The sequence below is a fragment of the Haliotis rufescens genome, unplaced genomic scaffold (assembly GCF_023055435.1).
Source record: "Haliotis rufescens isolate VD_foot unplaced genomic scaffold, xgHalRufe1.0.p SCAF_8, whole genome shotgun sequence".
In the NCBI taxonomy this organism is placed as follows: domain Eukaryota; kingdom Metazoa; phylum Mollusca; class Gastropoda; order Lepetellida; family Haliotidae; genus Haliotis; species Haliotis rufescens.
This window is the reverse complement of record NW_025964372.1, coordinates 16,171,317-16,188,824: the sequence shown is the minus strand read 5'-3', so window position 1 is coordinate 16,188,824 and position 17,508 is coordinate 16,171,317. Positions and strand designations below refer to the sequence as shown.

Sequence of the window (17,508 nt, the reverse complement as noted above, 5' to 3'; positions counted from 1 at the left end):
TGACACTGGACAGTATTTCAATCGAATCATGGCAGGTGGGTGAAGGGGTGATCTGACGCTGGACAGTATTTCAATCGAATCATGGTAGGTGGGTGAAGGGGTGATCTGACGCTGAACAGTATTTCAATCGAATCATGGTAGGTGGGTGAAGGGTCGATCTGACGCTGGACAGTATTTTACTCGAATCGTGGTAGTAGGGTGAAGGGTCGATCTTACGCTGAACAGTATTTCAATCGAATCATGGTAGCTTTAATGCAAGTCTTACTTGGTTATCATTACGGAACAGCAAATTGCGATGCATAAAGCAAAATAATAACAGGAGACATATCACGATAGCCTGCAGAAGTCGGAATGGGAGTTACGAGGGGCGTTTAAAAAGGTGTGCAAGTCATATCCAAAGCTAAGGACCACTATTTAAAATCATTTATATATTTTGACATAATGATCCGCCTTTCCAGCTCATTTGGTCCATATATCCCTCAGGCTTGTTTATCCCTCTATAACAAAACCTTTCTGTTCCAAACAAGTCGTCAACTGCAGACTTAAAGGCATCTGATAAATGTTTTCCCGAATGCAAGATAAAGTTGTCTAAAGATACTAGTCACTTGGGCAAGGTCTGGGCTGTAGGGGGATAATTCAACGTCCGTATGGCCTCCGATTTAAGTACTATTCAATGTGCTACTTGTTTCCATGTAGTCATCAATGTATGTGGCCACCGCTTAAATGCTATCTATTTACTCCTTGTTTCCAAGTACTCATCAATCCTTGGCCTCAGTCTAGTACTGTCTGTACTCATCAATCCTCGTGCAACAGCAGAACCCCAAGCGTGAACATCCTCTGCGCTTTGTGTGTATTCATTTCAAAATGTTGGTATGACACTGGCCTGGTATTGTGTGTTTTTGCGGGGCAGATATTCCACCAATAACACTCCCTTGGAATACCTAAATACTGAGGCCATGATCTTTCCTGCTGAAGGGTGACTCCGAACGTCTTAGGTGCCGGATGTGTTGGATGCTTCCATTGCAAGTATTCAGTTTTGGTCTCTGGATCCCAATGATGAACCCATGTCCCATCTCTCGTTATTGAACATGATACAATCTGTTGTATCCGACTTCAAGGAGCTCTTCACTGCACTCCATCCCATGGTGGAGATCTTGCAGATTAAGGTTTCTGGGTACCCACCTCGCTGACATTTGAGACATACTAAGATCCTGTTGAAGGATTTTTTCATTGCTACCCACTGAATGACATGCAAGGGATAGTTCGCGGTCCGCGGTTCTGGACTGAGTACAGTTATCATTATCATAATAAGAGTCGGAGATACTGAAAAGTAGTATCCAACTTGGGCATAGCTGAGGCCTGTATATTTGTTCCCATACATTGATAGATCTGAACTACCCTTCATCACAATACCTTATACAAATGTTAGTGGAAGATGTAAATCACCACTCAGGTAATTTGGACGACCAAACATATCAACACGTGACCTTTTGTTCAATATTTGGTGACCGCACCATCAGTTTCTGCCTCCCTCCTCATTGGAGTGAGTGAGTATGATTTTACGCCGCTTTTAGCAATATACCAGCAATATCCTGGCTGGGGTCACAAGAAATGGGCTTCGGCGTGATAAGCGAACGCTTTAACCACTAGAATACCCCCCCCCCCCCTACGAGTTCGAAAGTTACAAAGAAATGTTGCGTTGCGGTTAATTATATCTATCTTGTCATCTATCTTGTAACCCCTATTGGGGCGGTCAGGTAGGCTAGTGGTTAAAGCGTTAGCTCGTCACGCCGAAGACCCGGGTTCGATTCCCGACATTGGTACAATGTGTAAAACCAATTTCCGTGATATTGCTGGAATATTGCCGGGGGCACGGGTGGCCCAGTCGTCGATTCGCTGTGCAGAATTGCGTCCCCTGGACACGCCAGAAACCTATGATTGTGGGTTCGAATCCCGGTTCACCCCGATTATGTTTCTAGGTTTGTCAGCACCAGCTCGTGGGTTTCACCGAAGTGGTAAATGTCTGAGACCTGTATCACTTCGGGCCTTCCTCCCACATTAAGCTGACACGCCGTGATATAACTGGAATAATGTTAAAGGCGGCGTCAAACCCAACTCACTCACTCACTTACTTTTAATTTTGTCGGCCTGTGGAGCATCTTACTGCATTTCGTAACGTACGTCTGACCAGCTGGAGTTTAAACAAATGTGACGGCTCATAGGTGTTCTTGTTGTTCCTTGTTTAACACCACATTAAGCAATATTCCAGCTTTATGACGACGGTCTGTAAATAATCAAGTCTGGACCAGATAATCCAGTGATTGGCGTCATAGGCATCTATCTACGAGCCTGACCACCCGATTCCGTTAGCCGCCTCTTACGACAAGCATAGTCGCCTCTTACAGCAAGCATTAGTTTCTTAAGAACTCTTCTCTACCCGGGTCTTTTTCATGCTTAATCTTTTCAAAGTAATAGCTACATAGTAGTAATAATGTTCATTATAAAGTAGAGCAGTTGAGACATGCAGATATTGCAAGCGCTCTATGGAGGGTAAACCAGTCTGAACAGAACGTAGCTCCCTTTTATGATTGTGCCGGGTAACACTTATAGTTAGTATTTCGTATGTAGCGTATCATTGTACACATGTGAGTCAAAGATAAATTGTCTTTTCAAAATCTTTCGGACTATTCCCAATGTAGCCTCCTCCAACCCAAAACACATGAAGCACGGCGCCTGGTGCCCTGCAATTAACAAGACGTGGCCATTTGACCATCAGAGTGTTAATTTTAGTGTATTTGGACTGTTTCAAGACACGTAATCAGAAAAACTTCTCAGGAACTCGAAAGGCCAATGCGCGAGGATAATTCTAGACGCACGCAAAATTTCAGTTTTTGCTCAACATTGACAGTCACTGACCTATATACTGAATAATATATACAGCTTATCTGATTGGCCTCGTTTTTGAAAACAAATATGTTATATAAGAGATAAAAAAGATATTAGATTCATTACCTACCTCGCTTATCTTGAAGCCTTAGTCAACATATATAGTTTAACACGCAGTTAGTGTTCCAGCACCAGACAATACACAAGGCAAGGTCAGAGCCCCACAACAGTTGGCATGCTCCTCCTTCTTCTCTGTCTCTCCATCAGCGTGACGCTCAGTAAGTTCTTGTTTTCGTCTTGTATTCAGCTTGTCTTCGACTTGCACTAATTTGTCTTCGTTATTTGTATTTAGTTTGTCTTCGTCTTGTATTCAGCTTGTCTTCGTTTATTTGCATCCAGTCTGTCTTCGTTTTTATTCAGTTTTTCGTCAGTTTGTATTCAGTTTGTCTTCGTTTTTTTTTGCATCCAGTTTGTCTTCGTTTTGTATCAGTTTGACTTCATTTTGTATTTAGTTTGTTTTCGTTTACTTGAATTCAGTTTGTCTTCGTATTATATTCAGTTTGTCTTCGTTTATTTGTATTCAGTTTTTCTTCATTTCGTGTTCAGTTTGTCTTCGTTTTGTATTCAGTTTGTCTTCAGTTTGTATCAGTTTGTCTTCGTTTATTTATATTTATTTTGTCATCCTTCATTTGTATTTAGTTGTCTTCGTATTGTATTCAGTTTGTCTTCGTTTTGTATCTGTTTGTCTTCGTCATGTATTCAGTTTGTCTTCGTTTTTATTCAGTTTGTCTTCATTTTGCATCACTTTGCCGTTACACTGTCTTCATCTTGTTGTCCTCGTATTACTCCCTATTGCTTTTCTAACAGGTGCGTCGTGTGAGAAGGGCTTTGTTCAGTATGGTAGTTCCTGCTACATCGTCCTCCCGGAGACCGGCACTTGGCTCACTGCAATGGTAAACCGGGATATATTCAAATATTCCGCATGGCTATATACCAATATATCACCATTTATAACCAAACCCTATCACAATATTCCACAAAGAAATGTTCCGTTGTTGATACACCGGGTGAACAACAATATATTATTCATGAAATAAACGACGAGTGGGAGTTGTGTATCGTACAATAAAACACTGCAGGCAGAATAAACCATGAGGGTCCCAGCAGTGTTTTATTTACGATAAACAAGGACCACGAGTCGTTTATTTCTTATATAAGATATCAACATTTTGTACAGTCTCTCCTGCGATGTTGATAGAATGTACAAGCTTAAAAAATATTTACCCGTATTTAAATAAAGATGACTCCCTGAATACTCCGACCTCGGCAGTGTCGGACAAGTACATTTTATTAATAGGGGCGTTACTTTTGGTATTTCCCGGATATTCTCACAATTTTCACGTCCATTATATGTACCTTTTCTCCCAATACCTATTGTCATATCTCACCCACATTTGTTTGAATGCGATTGTTCACCCATTGCGTCTCATCTGCGGTTGCCAGCTACATCTATGGAGAACATCTCACTTCCCTCTAAAAAATAACGTCTTCACCTTTACGACATCATCAAGATGCGAGCGCATGTTCGAATCTCCAGAAATGACGTCATGGTAGAGCAATGTTTTATCGTGAAATAAACCACGGTTAGTTCTTCAGTGTTCTTTGCGATTTATCGCGTAGCTATCATATATTCATTGTTAAAGAATACTGCTATCTCATTGGCCGTCGTTAGGGTGCCACCTGCAGAATACGCTCGCGATCATCTGGTATCCTCACTATTTGATAGTGATTCATTGACACGTGCTTTTGAAAAAGTCGAAATCGTTTAATGGACACTGCCTTCAGCAGATATTTCATATGATTGTATGAAAAGGGTTATGTCGCTTTTATCTGCTATTGTGAAACACAATACGTCTGTAGGGGTCTCACGTCATAATGTTTGATGTGAGTCACTTGTTCGTCACTCCTTAATTATTGTTCGCATTCGTAATGTATTCAGGGTGGTTATACTTGACCATTGTTTATTCACAATTATCGGGCACAAAGTTTCACAAATTCAGTACCCCTCTGCTAAAATATTGCCATGATTAGCTTCATATAATAACATAATTGTGATATGAACCAAAAAAATACACACACGGAGAAGAAGCAGGAAACGGAGTTTTACATTTTCTTAGGGACTGGTGCTTTTAATGGGGGGAGGGGAGAGGCGGTGAAATTGTTTTTGCGCAGCTACGCAACCACGCCGCGGAGCTACTCCAGAATATCTGAGAATCTAATTGCCCTTTTTATGGTAAAGTTATGCATGCACATTCCATAATGTGACCGTTTTACACTATTCATATTCTAATTTCATTCATAATACATGTACTTCTAAAACACGGAGTGAAAAAACTGTGTATTAAAATGCCAATGTATGAGACATGCATGTAATTTTTAAATGCATATGCTAATCATTTGGAACGTTGTAGCTGTTGACACAACTTTTGCTTTCTCATACAGGAGTACTGCAAGGCGTTCGGCATGAGTCTGACCATTGTCCAAAGTCCAGACGAGTACAAGTTCCTCAAGGACTACCTCTACACCCACAGAGGTGAGTCCAGCTCTGTCGTCACCAAGGACACTGAGGTCACATGTTATTCCTCCGTCCCAGTATATATGAGATTAGTGTATCAATACTACTATATTGGTTTCATATATAATTAATAACTTCTTTTTTTTCGATTTTCCTGAAAGCATACTTCAGTTGTCCATATATTCAGTCAGACGGTCAGAATAAAGAACCAGCACACACGGTAGTACTTCTCTGACAATACCATCGTCGTCATCATCATCATCATCATCATCATCATCATCATCATCATCATTATCATCATCACGTTGTTATTGGTCGTCATCGTCGTCATCACCATCAACACCACCACCATCATATTTATTATATATTATTGTTATGGTTATTATTATTATTATAGGCAGCTACACCCATGCTCCCGATTTCTGGACAGCGGGCTCCCACATGATGTCGACTGAGTGGGCGTGGGCAGGGACGGATGAGGAGATTGAGACGTTCTTCTGGGGCCCGGGGGAACCCAATAACTCGGGGGCCATTGAACGCTGTCTGTCCTTCTATGCACGGAAAAACTTCACATGGAACGACGAACACTGCACGTACCCTGGGTACCCTTTGTGTGAGAAACCGTGAGTGTAACACGTCCATGTGGCCGTCATTCAAGTACTGTTTAATGTTTTACTTCCAAACACTTGCCGTTCCTCGTGGACACAAATCCAGTACTGAGTAAAAGAAAGTATACGCACGTATTTGATGGATGCTAAAAATGAAAGTGGTAAAAAGTGTGTTTAAATCCAGAAAACAAACCTGAGAGCATTGCTTGTGCCATAATTTTGACGCGTTGAAGGTTTAAACTTGTTTGATCCCCTTAAAGCCGAGCGCCAGGCAGGGTAACAACAAGTACCATCTTTTAACGTCTTTTTCTATGACGCGGCCGTCGATCGAACCCATGACCTCCCTGTACGGGCGGACGCTCTAGCAATAGACCACGGTGGTCCAAACATGTTTAGGAATGTGTTTAGCAACTAAACGTGTTTAGGATCTAATTATTGGAAAGACCCACATATTCTTATATTATGGGGATGTTGTGTTTAGGCGGTATTTAAGCTGTGAGACGATAGAATATACCAAATGTTTATTCCGTTTAGGATTTAAACACATTCCTAAACATGTTTAGATCTAAACATGTCTTGTATGTGATCACATTCTAAACACATATTTACAGTGTATTTGGTACGAGCTTTATATTTGTGTTATTCACCTGAAAATTTCAGCCATGTAACGTTTAAATTTTCGGGTTAAATCCATTTTTGAAGTGTGTACTTTCTTAGGCCCAGCACTGTATCTATCATTCATCAGTCACGTCATTTAACTACAGCATACTCTTTAAGAAAGTAGGAAAAATGGCCGTAGTTCTTCTATTTAATGTATTTATTTGTTCAAATTTACATTGCTGATGTCCAAAATGAATTTCTTGTTTGCATTTTTCAGACTTCAATTCCTCAACCCTGGAAAGTGAACTTTCGTTCTGTACCTTATGAAATAAAAGTGGTTTTCAAAACTAAATGTATATTTTTGTCATTTTTACACAGACAACTATTTATGATTCTTATTTCCGAAGGCCACGGGTGGAACTGATGTCTTGTCGCTTTGCAGAGTTACGTCCCTTGGGTATGCCAGAATCCAATGAACGTGGTTTCGAATCCAACATTTGCCCTCAATGTTTTCTTGTTTTGTTAGGACTATTCCCTTTTTATTTGGTTTCAAGTAAATTGTTGCAATATCCTATCACGACAGGAACCACCAGATATATGGGCGTCACACGTTGCACCCATGTCGGGAATCGAACCCGGGTGAAAGCCGATAGTGAGTGAGTGAATTTGGGTTTTTCGCCTCTTTTAGCAATATTCCAGCAATATCACGGCGGGGGACACCAGAAATGGGCTTCACAAATTGTACCCATGTCGGTATTCGAACCCGGGTCTTCGGCGTGACGAGTGAACGCTTTAACCACTAGGCTACCAGACCGCCCCGAAAGCCGATAGGCTACCACTCGTAAATGGTGAAAGCCGATAGGCTACCACTCGTAAATGGGGATCGCTACATCCCATACCACATCAACTAGGCTTCCGATCTTCGTTTTCGTCGCTCTTACGACCTTGGACCTCTGCACCGCGATCCATTAAATGGAGATGACGCTATGTCATCTGGAACAAGACGTTAGCCGCTTGGGTGATTGACCTTACACGGGTTTGTTAAGATTTGATTATTGATAAACACTTTGATACTGCCAAATCCAAATCCAAATCCACTCACAAACATGAAATGTTTACTATGTGGACATCCAGTATTTACACTACCGTTATGCCGAAATACACAGTCACTATAACTCTGGAATTTTGAAGTTTCCAAAATGTCGACATCTCTTAATAATAGGCCATTTATATTGCGCATATTTCCACATGCTCATAGCGATAGTCAGTGGACCAGAGTGCACTCAACAATCATTCCCAGCTCCCTGGGGAGTATACAACCTAAGTTGCCTATGAGGCCTTTGAAGGTTAACAACCACATTGTTTCTCATCCTACCGGGTACCTATTCACTTCTGAGTGAACAGAGGCACATTTCGAACAAACTTGCCCAAGGAGACACCACGTGTTAAATGTGCTTCAGTGTGAGACAGGACCCATCCAACTACTCTCCGTAACTAACGTTGCTTAACTTCAACTGATTTGTGACCTATCCTATATTTCCATTTTATTAGACCGCCTCCGTGGTCTTGTGGTAGAGCGTCCGCCCGAAGAGAGGAAGGTCCGGGGTTCGATCCACGGCCACGTCATACCAAAAGACGTTAAAAGATGGTACTTGTTGTTACCCTGTCTGGTGCTCGGCCTTAAAGGGCTAAAACAAGGACATGTCGGCTCGGAGTCAGTATATTGTGTCTGAGTGGGGTATTCATGTTAAACTGCGGCATGGTATCTCACTGTTTCTAGCACTATAATTTGGCATCAGTCCGGACTAGTACAAGCAGCCACACACACACGTGCATACACGTCGCTATATCAGTGCAGTAATCTTGGACGCGACGTTAAACCTCACCTCAACTTACCTCACTATTTTATTATGATAAATACTCTATTCCACAATAGCTTCGTTTCGGAAGTGACGTCACCATCTCTCGTCACTAACTCAGCACGGAATTTCTCTCACTCATGAGCGTAATTTGATTGCATGGCAACATTTAGCATCTTATGATTCAAATGATGGGTCCAGGTTCTGGTGGGCACATAACACACTTGATAATCGAGGATGGTATATGACACACATGAAAATAATGAATGTCAAATTTTCAATTTAAAACCAGGAGAGATAGTGTTGACCTTGATGCTATATATACGCGGAATCACCGCAATGTAGATTAGTATGTCCGAGTTAGTTGCGGCTATCTTCTCCAACATGGCGGCTTTCTTGAAACACCTGTTCCTTCTGACCCTGTCGGCAGCGAGTAGTAAGTACACATGTCTACAGTGTACCCGTGAAGATCTGGGGTAGAATAGGTCTTCAGCAACCCATGCTTGCCGTAAAAGGTGACTATGCTTGACATGTAAGATGCGACTAGCGGGATCGGGTGGTCAGGCTCTCTGACTTGGTTCATGCATGTCATCGTATCCCCATTGCCTAGATCGATGGATTGGACCAGACCGAGTGGTCAGGCTCTCTGACTTGGTTCATGCATGTCATCGTATCCCCATTGCCTAGATTGATGGATTGGACCAGACCGAGTGGTCAGGCTCTCTGACTTGGTTCATGCATGTCATCGTATCCCCATTGCCTAGATTGATGGATTGGACCAGACCGAGTGGTCAGGCTCTCTGACTTGGTTCATGCATGTCAATTTATCCCCATTGCCTAGATCAATGGATCGGACCTGACCGGGTGGTCAGGTTCTCTGACGTGGTTCATGTATGTCATCGTATCCCCATTGCCTAGATCGATGGATTTTCTGATCGAGACTCGATTATTTACAGGCCACCGTCATATAGCTGGAATATTACTGAGTGCGGCGTTAAACAACAAACAAACAAATATGTCAATAGTATGTGTTCAGTGTATCGTGTCACGCCACACACACCAATACGACACACATATGACGGCGGCGTGTACATTGTCGAGTCAGGACCAAACAAACCAGAGATGGATATTATGAACAACGTCCCACGTCATCGGGGTATTCAATAGCCAAATGACTATCGCTATGTTAAACGCCACTTTGAGCAGTGTATCAGTTAGAGTGAGTGAGTTGGGTTTAACGCCGCTTTTAACAGCATTCCAGTTATATCGCGGCGTGTCAGCTTAACGTGGGAGGAAAGCCCGAAGTGATGCAGGTCTCAGACGTTTACCACTTCGTTGAAACCCACGAGCAGGGGTATGGTGCTGACAAACCTAGAAACATAATCAGGGCGAACCGGGATTCGAACCCACAACCATTAGACTACATAGGTTTCTGGCGTGCCCAAAGGTCGCAAATCTGCACAGCGAATCGCGGCGCCTTAGACGACTGGGCCACCCGTGCCCCCGTATCAGTTGGTCAGTGTCGGCTGAATGTGAAAATGAATGCCGCTCGGCTCAACAATAAAAAAATGCTTCACAATGTAAAAATAATAATATGTATAACATTTTACTGTCCTTTATATTCGAGTGACATGACTACAAACTACATATGCAACATACAACATCCCTTTGTGGTCATGACCCAGGAATGTCGTGGAGATTCGGGGCAGAATATGTCCCCGTTTCTCCATGCTCCATGATCTGTGGAAATTCTGGGGCAAAATGGTAACCCATACCATTACCAGCTAAAACACCCAGTATCCCATACTTGTCTCCACGTGAATATTCTGGGACAAACGCGATGACCAGTGATCCATGCTTGTCTCCACGTGGAAATGTAGGATAGAATCAAACAGACTGCCAGGCAAAAGAAAGTATATACTTGAAAATTGGATTTGACCCCAAAAATTACAAACCCTGCTAGACTGAAAGCAGTCGCCTGTTGTGAGATACTCCTTGATATGATGAATGTAATATCCCCAATGACACCAGCCTCAAATATATCATCATCGAATATTGCTGAAGGCGGAAAACAACATTTACTCAATCATCCTGATAGTTGATAAGTTTCACTCATCTTGGTGGTTGATAAGTTTCACTCATCTTGGTGGTTGACATCTTCCCGAGGCAAGTGAGTTGACTGACTATAAAAGTCCAGTTTCCACCCTTGCCGAACTAGGCTGGTATTATGGAGTTACATTTGGCTGGACTAACGAGTTTATGCATAGTCCAATCAAAATCGCGCACCGAAATCGAAATCCGGTTCGTAAAGTGTTAGCAGATTTCGGTCGACTGCAGGATTTGTAAAGCATGTGCACCGCTAACTCGTTGTAAACAGACATTTTCTACATCTTTTCATGTTTTTAATCAAGGTGATCACGTGATTTGATGTGCTTCGCGATGTAAGACTCGTTTTATCACAATATAGATCTTGATTATCGATCAGATCGTCTTGACTTGGCGCCACCGTTTTGTTTGAAGCAAATGCAAGTGATACGAGAGGTTGAATCTGATTGGTCAATAGGAGAGGCATAGAAAGGACATAACTCGTAATAGCCACTGGTGGCGCTACGATCGAGCCCAGGAATTCCAGCCTAGTTCGGCAACGGTGGAAACTGGACTTTTATAGTCAGTTAACTCTCTTGCCTCGGGAAGATGGGTGGTTGATAATTTCATTCATCTTGATGGTTTATAAGTTTCAGTCGTCTTCAGCTGCCCGAACGGCTTTGTCCGCCATGATGACTCCTGCTACAAAGTGTTCCCTGAGAAGGCCACCTGGCCGGAAGCTGAGGTACGTATGACGTCATGAAGTCCGGGCACCTACAACCAAGTCCCCATGCAATAGACATCCACTGGGACCAGGTTATGATGTCGGTTTGACAGTTTGGTTTTCTCACGTATCCAATTAAACAGTAAATTACGATCTACAAGACATACAGATTATTCCCCTCTATGTAATGAAATACAAGTTACGACTGAATGTTTGCAATTATACATGCGGCCGCAATTGGGAATTGGGACAATGTCACCATGTCTCGAATTAATCCAGCAGGGAAACAATGGAAATTCTGAATACTGGTCATGTTAATTCCACATCTTGTGGCGACGTTTTAATGAAAACCTGCCACATAGTTAGTATATGGAAAGATATTATTTGTACTACAAAAGGTATAATTTCAGTCACCTGTCAAGACATACAGGGTTTTTTCTCTGAAACAAAATGTCGTTTTGGACTCACAAAACATGATAACTCCGAACATGCTGCATGTTCACTGAGCGATTTGTTAAGGGAAAAAATACTTTCCCCAGAACTTTCCAAAACAGTCCCAAGCATATCCCGTCGGCCCCTAAAGACATGGGGACTCCATAAGTGTGAAGGTAACCGTGTGAGCAAGTCTAGTCTGCGGTGCGAGACCGCCAGCGTGGTATAGCGGTAGAGTGTCCGCCCGGAGAGCGTAAGGTCCGGGGTTCGATCAACAGCCGCGTCATACCAAAAGACATTAAAAAATGGTACTTGTTGTTACCCTGTCTGGCGCTTGGCATTAAGGGGCTAAAACAAGGACTGGTCGGCTCGGAGTCAGTATACTGTGTCGGCTCGGAGTCAGTATACTGTGTCTGAGTTGGGTATTCGCGACATGGTATCTCAGTGGACTAGCACTTTAAACTCGGCATTAGTCCGGACTAGTACAATCAGCCACACACACACGTGCATGCACGCCACTTTATAAGTGCAATAGTCTTGGACGCGACGTTAAACCCCATTCACCTCACCTCACCTCACCTCACTGTGGTACACAGACGCAGGCTAAACTTGTCGGGGACACGGGTGGCCCAGTCGTCTAACGCGCCCCTTGGACACACCAGAAACCTATGAATGTGGGTATCGAATCCAAGTTCGCCCTGATTATGTTTCTAGGTTTGTCAGCACCATACCCGTGCTCGTGGGTTTCACCGAAGTGGTTAACGTCTGACACCTGCATCCCTGCGGGCTCTCTTCCCACATTTAGCTGACACGCCGCGATTCAACTGTAATACTGTAAAAAGCGGCGTTAAATCCAACTCACTCACTCTAACCTTGTCTCTACTGTAGGCGTACTGCAAAGACTTCGGGCTGAGCCTGGCCAAGGTAGAGAGTCAGAGGGAACACGACTTCCTGAAAGGCTACGTCACGTCCCTCAAAGGTGAGTTCAGTCTACCAGGAAGGATAAAACAAATCGTATAAAGGAAAGATTTTACGTAATAGTAGAATATTTTTTTAATGTTGAATCTGCGTACGAAATAAGATTTTATTTGCGTCCCGCGTCACGAATACCATCTGATTAGACTCTCGAATACCGCGTCCCGAATACCATCTGATTAGACTCTCGAATACCGCGTCCCGAATACCATCTAATTAGACTCTCGAATACCGCGTCACGAATACCATCTAATTAGACTCTCGCATACCGCGTCCCGAATACCATCTGATTAGACTCTCGAATACCGCGTCCCGAATACCATCTAATTAGACTCTCGAATACCGCGTCACGAATACCATCTAATTAGACTCTCGAATACCGCGTCACGAATACCATCTAATTAGACTCTCGCATACCGCGTACAAAAAGGGGGTTAGCAGCCACAAACCGTCTGCTGTTCCCTGCAATGTAATTACTTGAATACCGCTGACCGCAAAGGCCCAACTCGCCCATTAACTTGGTTCATGGATTTCGCTTAAGTGGCAAACGTGTACGAACTGGGTTCATCCTCTATATATCTAGGGCTCGCATTTCCCGCAAACCTACATTTACCCCTGGATCCATTCCCGTGGTTTGCCCTTGGTTTTCATCATAATTCTACCGACCAATTTAACGTCGAGATGAGGAATGAGGAGATGGTTGAGGGAGAACTTGCCACCGCCAGTTTTAATGGACATGAAGACATCTTTTCCATCAAGTTGTCTTGAGGGCTTTCTTTTGCGTGTCAGTCAATTTTTCAATGCTGAATTTCTCGCAAACTCTATCGTTATTAATGGCCGCCATGTTGTTGATATCGCCAACTCAACATTGAGGCTGTTTGTAACTCGCATTCTGAATGGTCCGTTAGACCGAGTAGCGTAGCCAATCAAATTGGCTGATCGAAATCAAGGCCAGGTAATATGAGATCGCGAGAACCACGGGATTGGATGCAGGGGTTGGTGTAGGTGTCCCGAAATCAGCCCTGGAGATAGAGAGGATGCTCTGGGTCTCCTTCCTCCATATTAACTTGACTCGACGCGATATTCCTGACATTTTGGTCAGCGCGGTGTAAACTCATTCACTCACTCTCCCGACAGCGTTGTACCCAGGAAATGTGGACTTCTGGCTGGACGGGACGAACATGCTGTCAGGGGACTGGATATGGGCGTCAACAGGACAGCCAATCACGCAGTTTTTCTGGCACCAGGGGGAACCTAACAACCTATCCCCCGGGGAACGCTGTCTATCCATGCACGCCGACTACTCGTGGGATGACGAGCACTGCAGCTATTCAGAAGCCTTTATCTGCGAAGTCGAGTGAGCTTTTTTCATCAATATGAGCACAAGGCAGATAAGAATATAAACTGTCAGGGAAAACACCCATACACGTTTGATGGTGGCTAAAAATGAAACAAACAAATAATGGTTATTCGAGGGTGATTTATTTAATACGCGTATCTTAGTTATTTTTGGGACCTTGCACTATTTCGGCGACTGTTTTCAGACAAGCAACGTTTTGATACCGTTTGTATTTTTTGGGTCAAATCCAATTATTAAGTGTATACGTTCTTTTGCCCGCTAGTAAATATACTAACACACAAATCCCATAATCCAACCAAATAATTCTTTACAAATCTATTATTGTTTTAAATGATTTATTTATTTATTTTTTTAAATGATTTAAAGTTGGAACCCTATCTGATTGAAAGAATGAATATTGTATAATCCGGCAATATTTTAACTAATCACGGCGGCGACATATGCTCACGGGATCAGGGTTACAAGCTGTTCTGGGACTTCTCACCCGTCACCATGTCCACCATGTCCTTGAGGTCCACAATTCACTGAATCTGATAATAAAATCAATTGGAAAAAAAAGTTGCGCATCACCCATATCCCGAAATGATATGTACCGTTTGGATATATATTCATATTGCATTGTCACTGAACAGATATTATCATACAAGCATGTGTGTCATACTGGTTTTACAAAACGAGCCAGATCGAGGTTAATGCATGAATTTTTCCATAAGTTTCGTAAAATCAGTATGACACGCATGCGAATATTTCCATTATTACCCATTATTTTTTAATCCTTTGAGCCCCCCTTTCGAAAAAATGCACTGATCGCAAGCACCGTCTTAGAAAACTATAATTGTCAAATGACGTCGACGTTAACAATCTGAAGCTATGACGTCGTTTCTCGCAGCGCTGGAGTCAACCCGGGAGGACTGTTCGGCTGAAGGACATACGAACACGAAGACGGCTGCCTGTCTCTATTTCTCAAATAAAACATATAGCATCCTTACAACGGTTGGTTTGAATTAACTTCGTATGATAGTATTTTATTATGTATGGAAGCGTATTAGTGACACATGCTAAGAAAATAAGTATCACCTACGCAGAAGATACTTTCATCTTCGTATATGACACTACTCACATCAACGTAGAAGATACTTTCATCTACGTATATGACACTACTCACATCTACGTAGAAGGTACTTTCATCTACGTATATGACACTACTCACATCTACGTAGAAGGTACTTTCATCTACGTATATGACACTACTCACATCTACGTAGAAGGTACTTTCATCTACGTATATGATACTACTCACATCTACGTAAAAGGTACTTTCATCTATGTATGTGACACTACTCACATCAACGTAGAAGATACTTTCATCTACGTATATGACACTACTCACATCTACGTAGAAGGTACTTTCATCTACGTATATGATACTACTCACATCTACGTAAAAGGTACTTTCATCTACGTATATGACACTACTCACATCTACGTAAAAGGTACTTTCATCTACGTATATGACACTACTCACATCTACGTAGAAGGTACTTTCATCTACGTATATGACATTACTCACATCTGCGTAGAAGGTACTTTCATCTACGTATATGACACTACTCACATCGACGTAGAAGGTACTTTCATCTACGTATATGACACTACTCACATCTACGTAGAAGGTACTTTCATCTACGTATATGACACTACTCACATCTACGTAGAAGGTACTTTCATCTACGTATATGACACTACTCACATCTACGTAGAAGGTACTTATATCTACGTATATGACACTACTCACATCTACGTAGAAGGTACTTTCATCTACGTATATGACACTACTCACATCTACGTAGAAGGTACTTTCATCTACGTATATGACACTACTTACATCTACGTAGAAGGTACTTATATCTACGTATATGACACTACTCACATCTACGTAGAAGGTACTTTCATCTACGTATATGACACTACTCACATCAATGTAGAAGATACTTTCATCTACGTACATGATACTACTCACATCAATGTAGAAGATACTTATATCTACGTACATGATACTACTCTCATCAATGTAGAAGGTACTTTCATCTACGTACATGATACTTCTCAAATCAATGTAGAAGATACTTACATCTACGTACATGATACTACTCACATCAATGTAGAAGGTACTTACATCTACGTACATGATACTACTCTCATCAATGTAGAAGGTACTTTCATCTACGTACATGATACTACTCACATCGACGTAGAAGATACTTATATCTACGTACATGATACTACTCACATCGACGTAGAAGATACTTATATCTACGTACATGATACTACTCACATCAATGTAGAAGATACTTTCATCTACGTACATGATACTTCTCAAATCAATGTAGAAGATACTTACATCTACGTACATGATACTACTCACATCGACGTAGAAGGTGCTTTCATCTACGTACATGATACTACTCACATCGACGTAGAAGATACTTACATCTACGTATATGATACTACTCACATCAACGTAGAAGGTACTTTCATCTACGTATATGATACTACTCACATCGACGTAGAAGATACTTACATCTACGTACATGATACTACTCACATCGACGTACATTAACGTGGATCCTTGAACAGTCCTCCATAAAAGAAGGCCAAATTTATGTTCATCCTCATACGACAAAGACCCCTTCAGCTTCAATTGTAGCGAGGATATCGGAAGAATAAAGAAGGTGTCGCGTGAGATTGTTGGGTTAAAGGTCAACTCATTCAACGGTTTCATGCACTCGTCTCAGTGTTTTGTACTTAGCGGAACATATGCTGAGTGGACACGGATGTGGTTTCAAGCTCACCGACGATTTCGGGTGAAAATCGGGTTAAGAATATGCCTTCAGCAAAACATTCTTGTCGTGAGAGGCGACTAACGGGATCGGGTGTACATCATCGTTTTCCTATGCTCATGATGTCAGTCACTGGATTCTCGGGTCCAGACTCAATTATTTATAGACCGCAGTCATTTAGCTGGAATATTGCTGAGTACGGTGTTAAGTGAGTGAGTGAGTGAGTTGGGTTTAACGCCGCTTTTAATATTATTCCAGTTATATCACGGCGTGTCAGCTTAATGTGGGAGGAAAGCCCGAAGTGATGCAGGTCTCAGACATTTACCACTTTAAACCCACGAGCACGGGTATGGTGCTGACAAACCTGGAAACAAAATCGGGGCGAACCGGGATTCGAACCAACAATCATCGGTTCCTGGCGTGCCCAAGGGACGCAACTCTGCACAGCGAATCACGTCGCCTTAGACGACTGGGCCACCCGTGCCCCCTGAGTGCGGTGTTAACTACAAACAAAACAATAATTTGATTGGAGAACTTGTATCGTTGATGGTCAAAGGGAAGTAA

At 42.4% G+C, this 17,508-nt stretch overlaps 2 protein-coding genes across 2 annotated transcripts; both read left to right on the top strand.

The window, feature by feature from the left end:
* Positions 1-3,012: 3,012 nt before the first annotated feature.
* Positions 3,013-7,021, top strand: LOC124144796 (perlucin-like). The gene is made up of 5 exons (XM_046514358.2): positions 3,013-3,164; positions 3,754-3,839; positions 5,389-5,479; positions 5,859-6,084; positions 6,947-7,021. Exons 1-5 carry the CDS (start codon positions 3,122-3,124, stop codon positions 6,972-6,974), a joined length of 474 nt encoding a protein of 157 aa, XP_046370314.2. The 5' UTR covers positions 3,013-3,121; the 3' UTR covers positions 6,975-7,021.
* Positions 7,022-8,830: 1,809 nt separating this feature from the next.
* Positions 8,831-15,092, top strand: LOC124144852 (perlucin-like). Its single transcript, XM_048389518.1, has 5 exons — positions 8,831-8,964; positions 11,264-11,358; positions 12,658-12,748; positions 13,882-14,101; positions 14,994-15,092. The coding sequence occupies exons 1-5, from the start codon at positions 8,880-8,882 to the stop codon at positions 15,025-15,027; spliced, it is 525 nt and encodes a 174-aa protein (XP_048245475.1). The 5' UTR covers positions 8,831-8,879; the 3' UTR covers positions 15,028-15,092.
* The last annotated feature ends 2,416 nt before the right edge of the window (positions 15,093-17,508 follow it).

What these genes read in the sequence shown, in the direction of transcription:
- LOC124144796 (XM_046514358.2), top strand. Translation starts at nt 3,122, where the DNA reads ATGCTCCTCCTTCTTCTCTGTCTCTCCATCAGCGTGACGCTCA. An exon ending in CTACCTCTACACCCACAGAG is followed by an intron (nt 5,480 to 5,858) that starts GTGAGTCCAGCT and finishes TTATTATTATAG; the next exon opens with GCAGCTACACCCATGCTCCC. An exon ending in TACCCTTTGTGTGAGAAACC is followed by an intron (nt 6,085 to 6,946) that starts GTGAGTGTAACA and finishes TGCATTTTTCAG; the next exon opens with ACTTCAATTCCTCAACCCTG.
- LOC124144852 (XM_048389518.1), top strand. Translation starts at nt 8,880, where the DNA reads ATGTCCGAGTTAGTTGCGGCTATCTTCTCCAACATGGCGGCTTTCTTG. An exon ending in GACCCTGTCGGCAGCGAGTA is followed by an intron (nt 8,965 to 11,263) that starts GTAAGTACACAT and finishes ATGGTTTATAAG; the next exon opens with TTTCAGTCGTCTTCAGCTGC. An exon ending in CTACGTCACGTCCCTCAAAG is followed by an intron (nt 12,749 to 13,881) that starts GTGAGTTCAGTC and finishes CTCTCCCGACAG; the next exon opens with CGTTGTACCCAGGAAATGTG.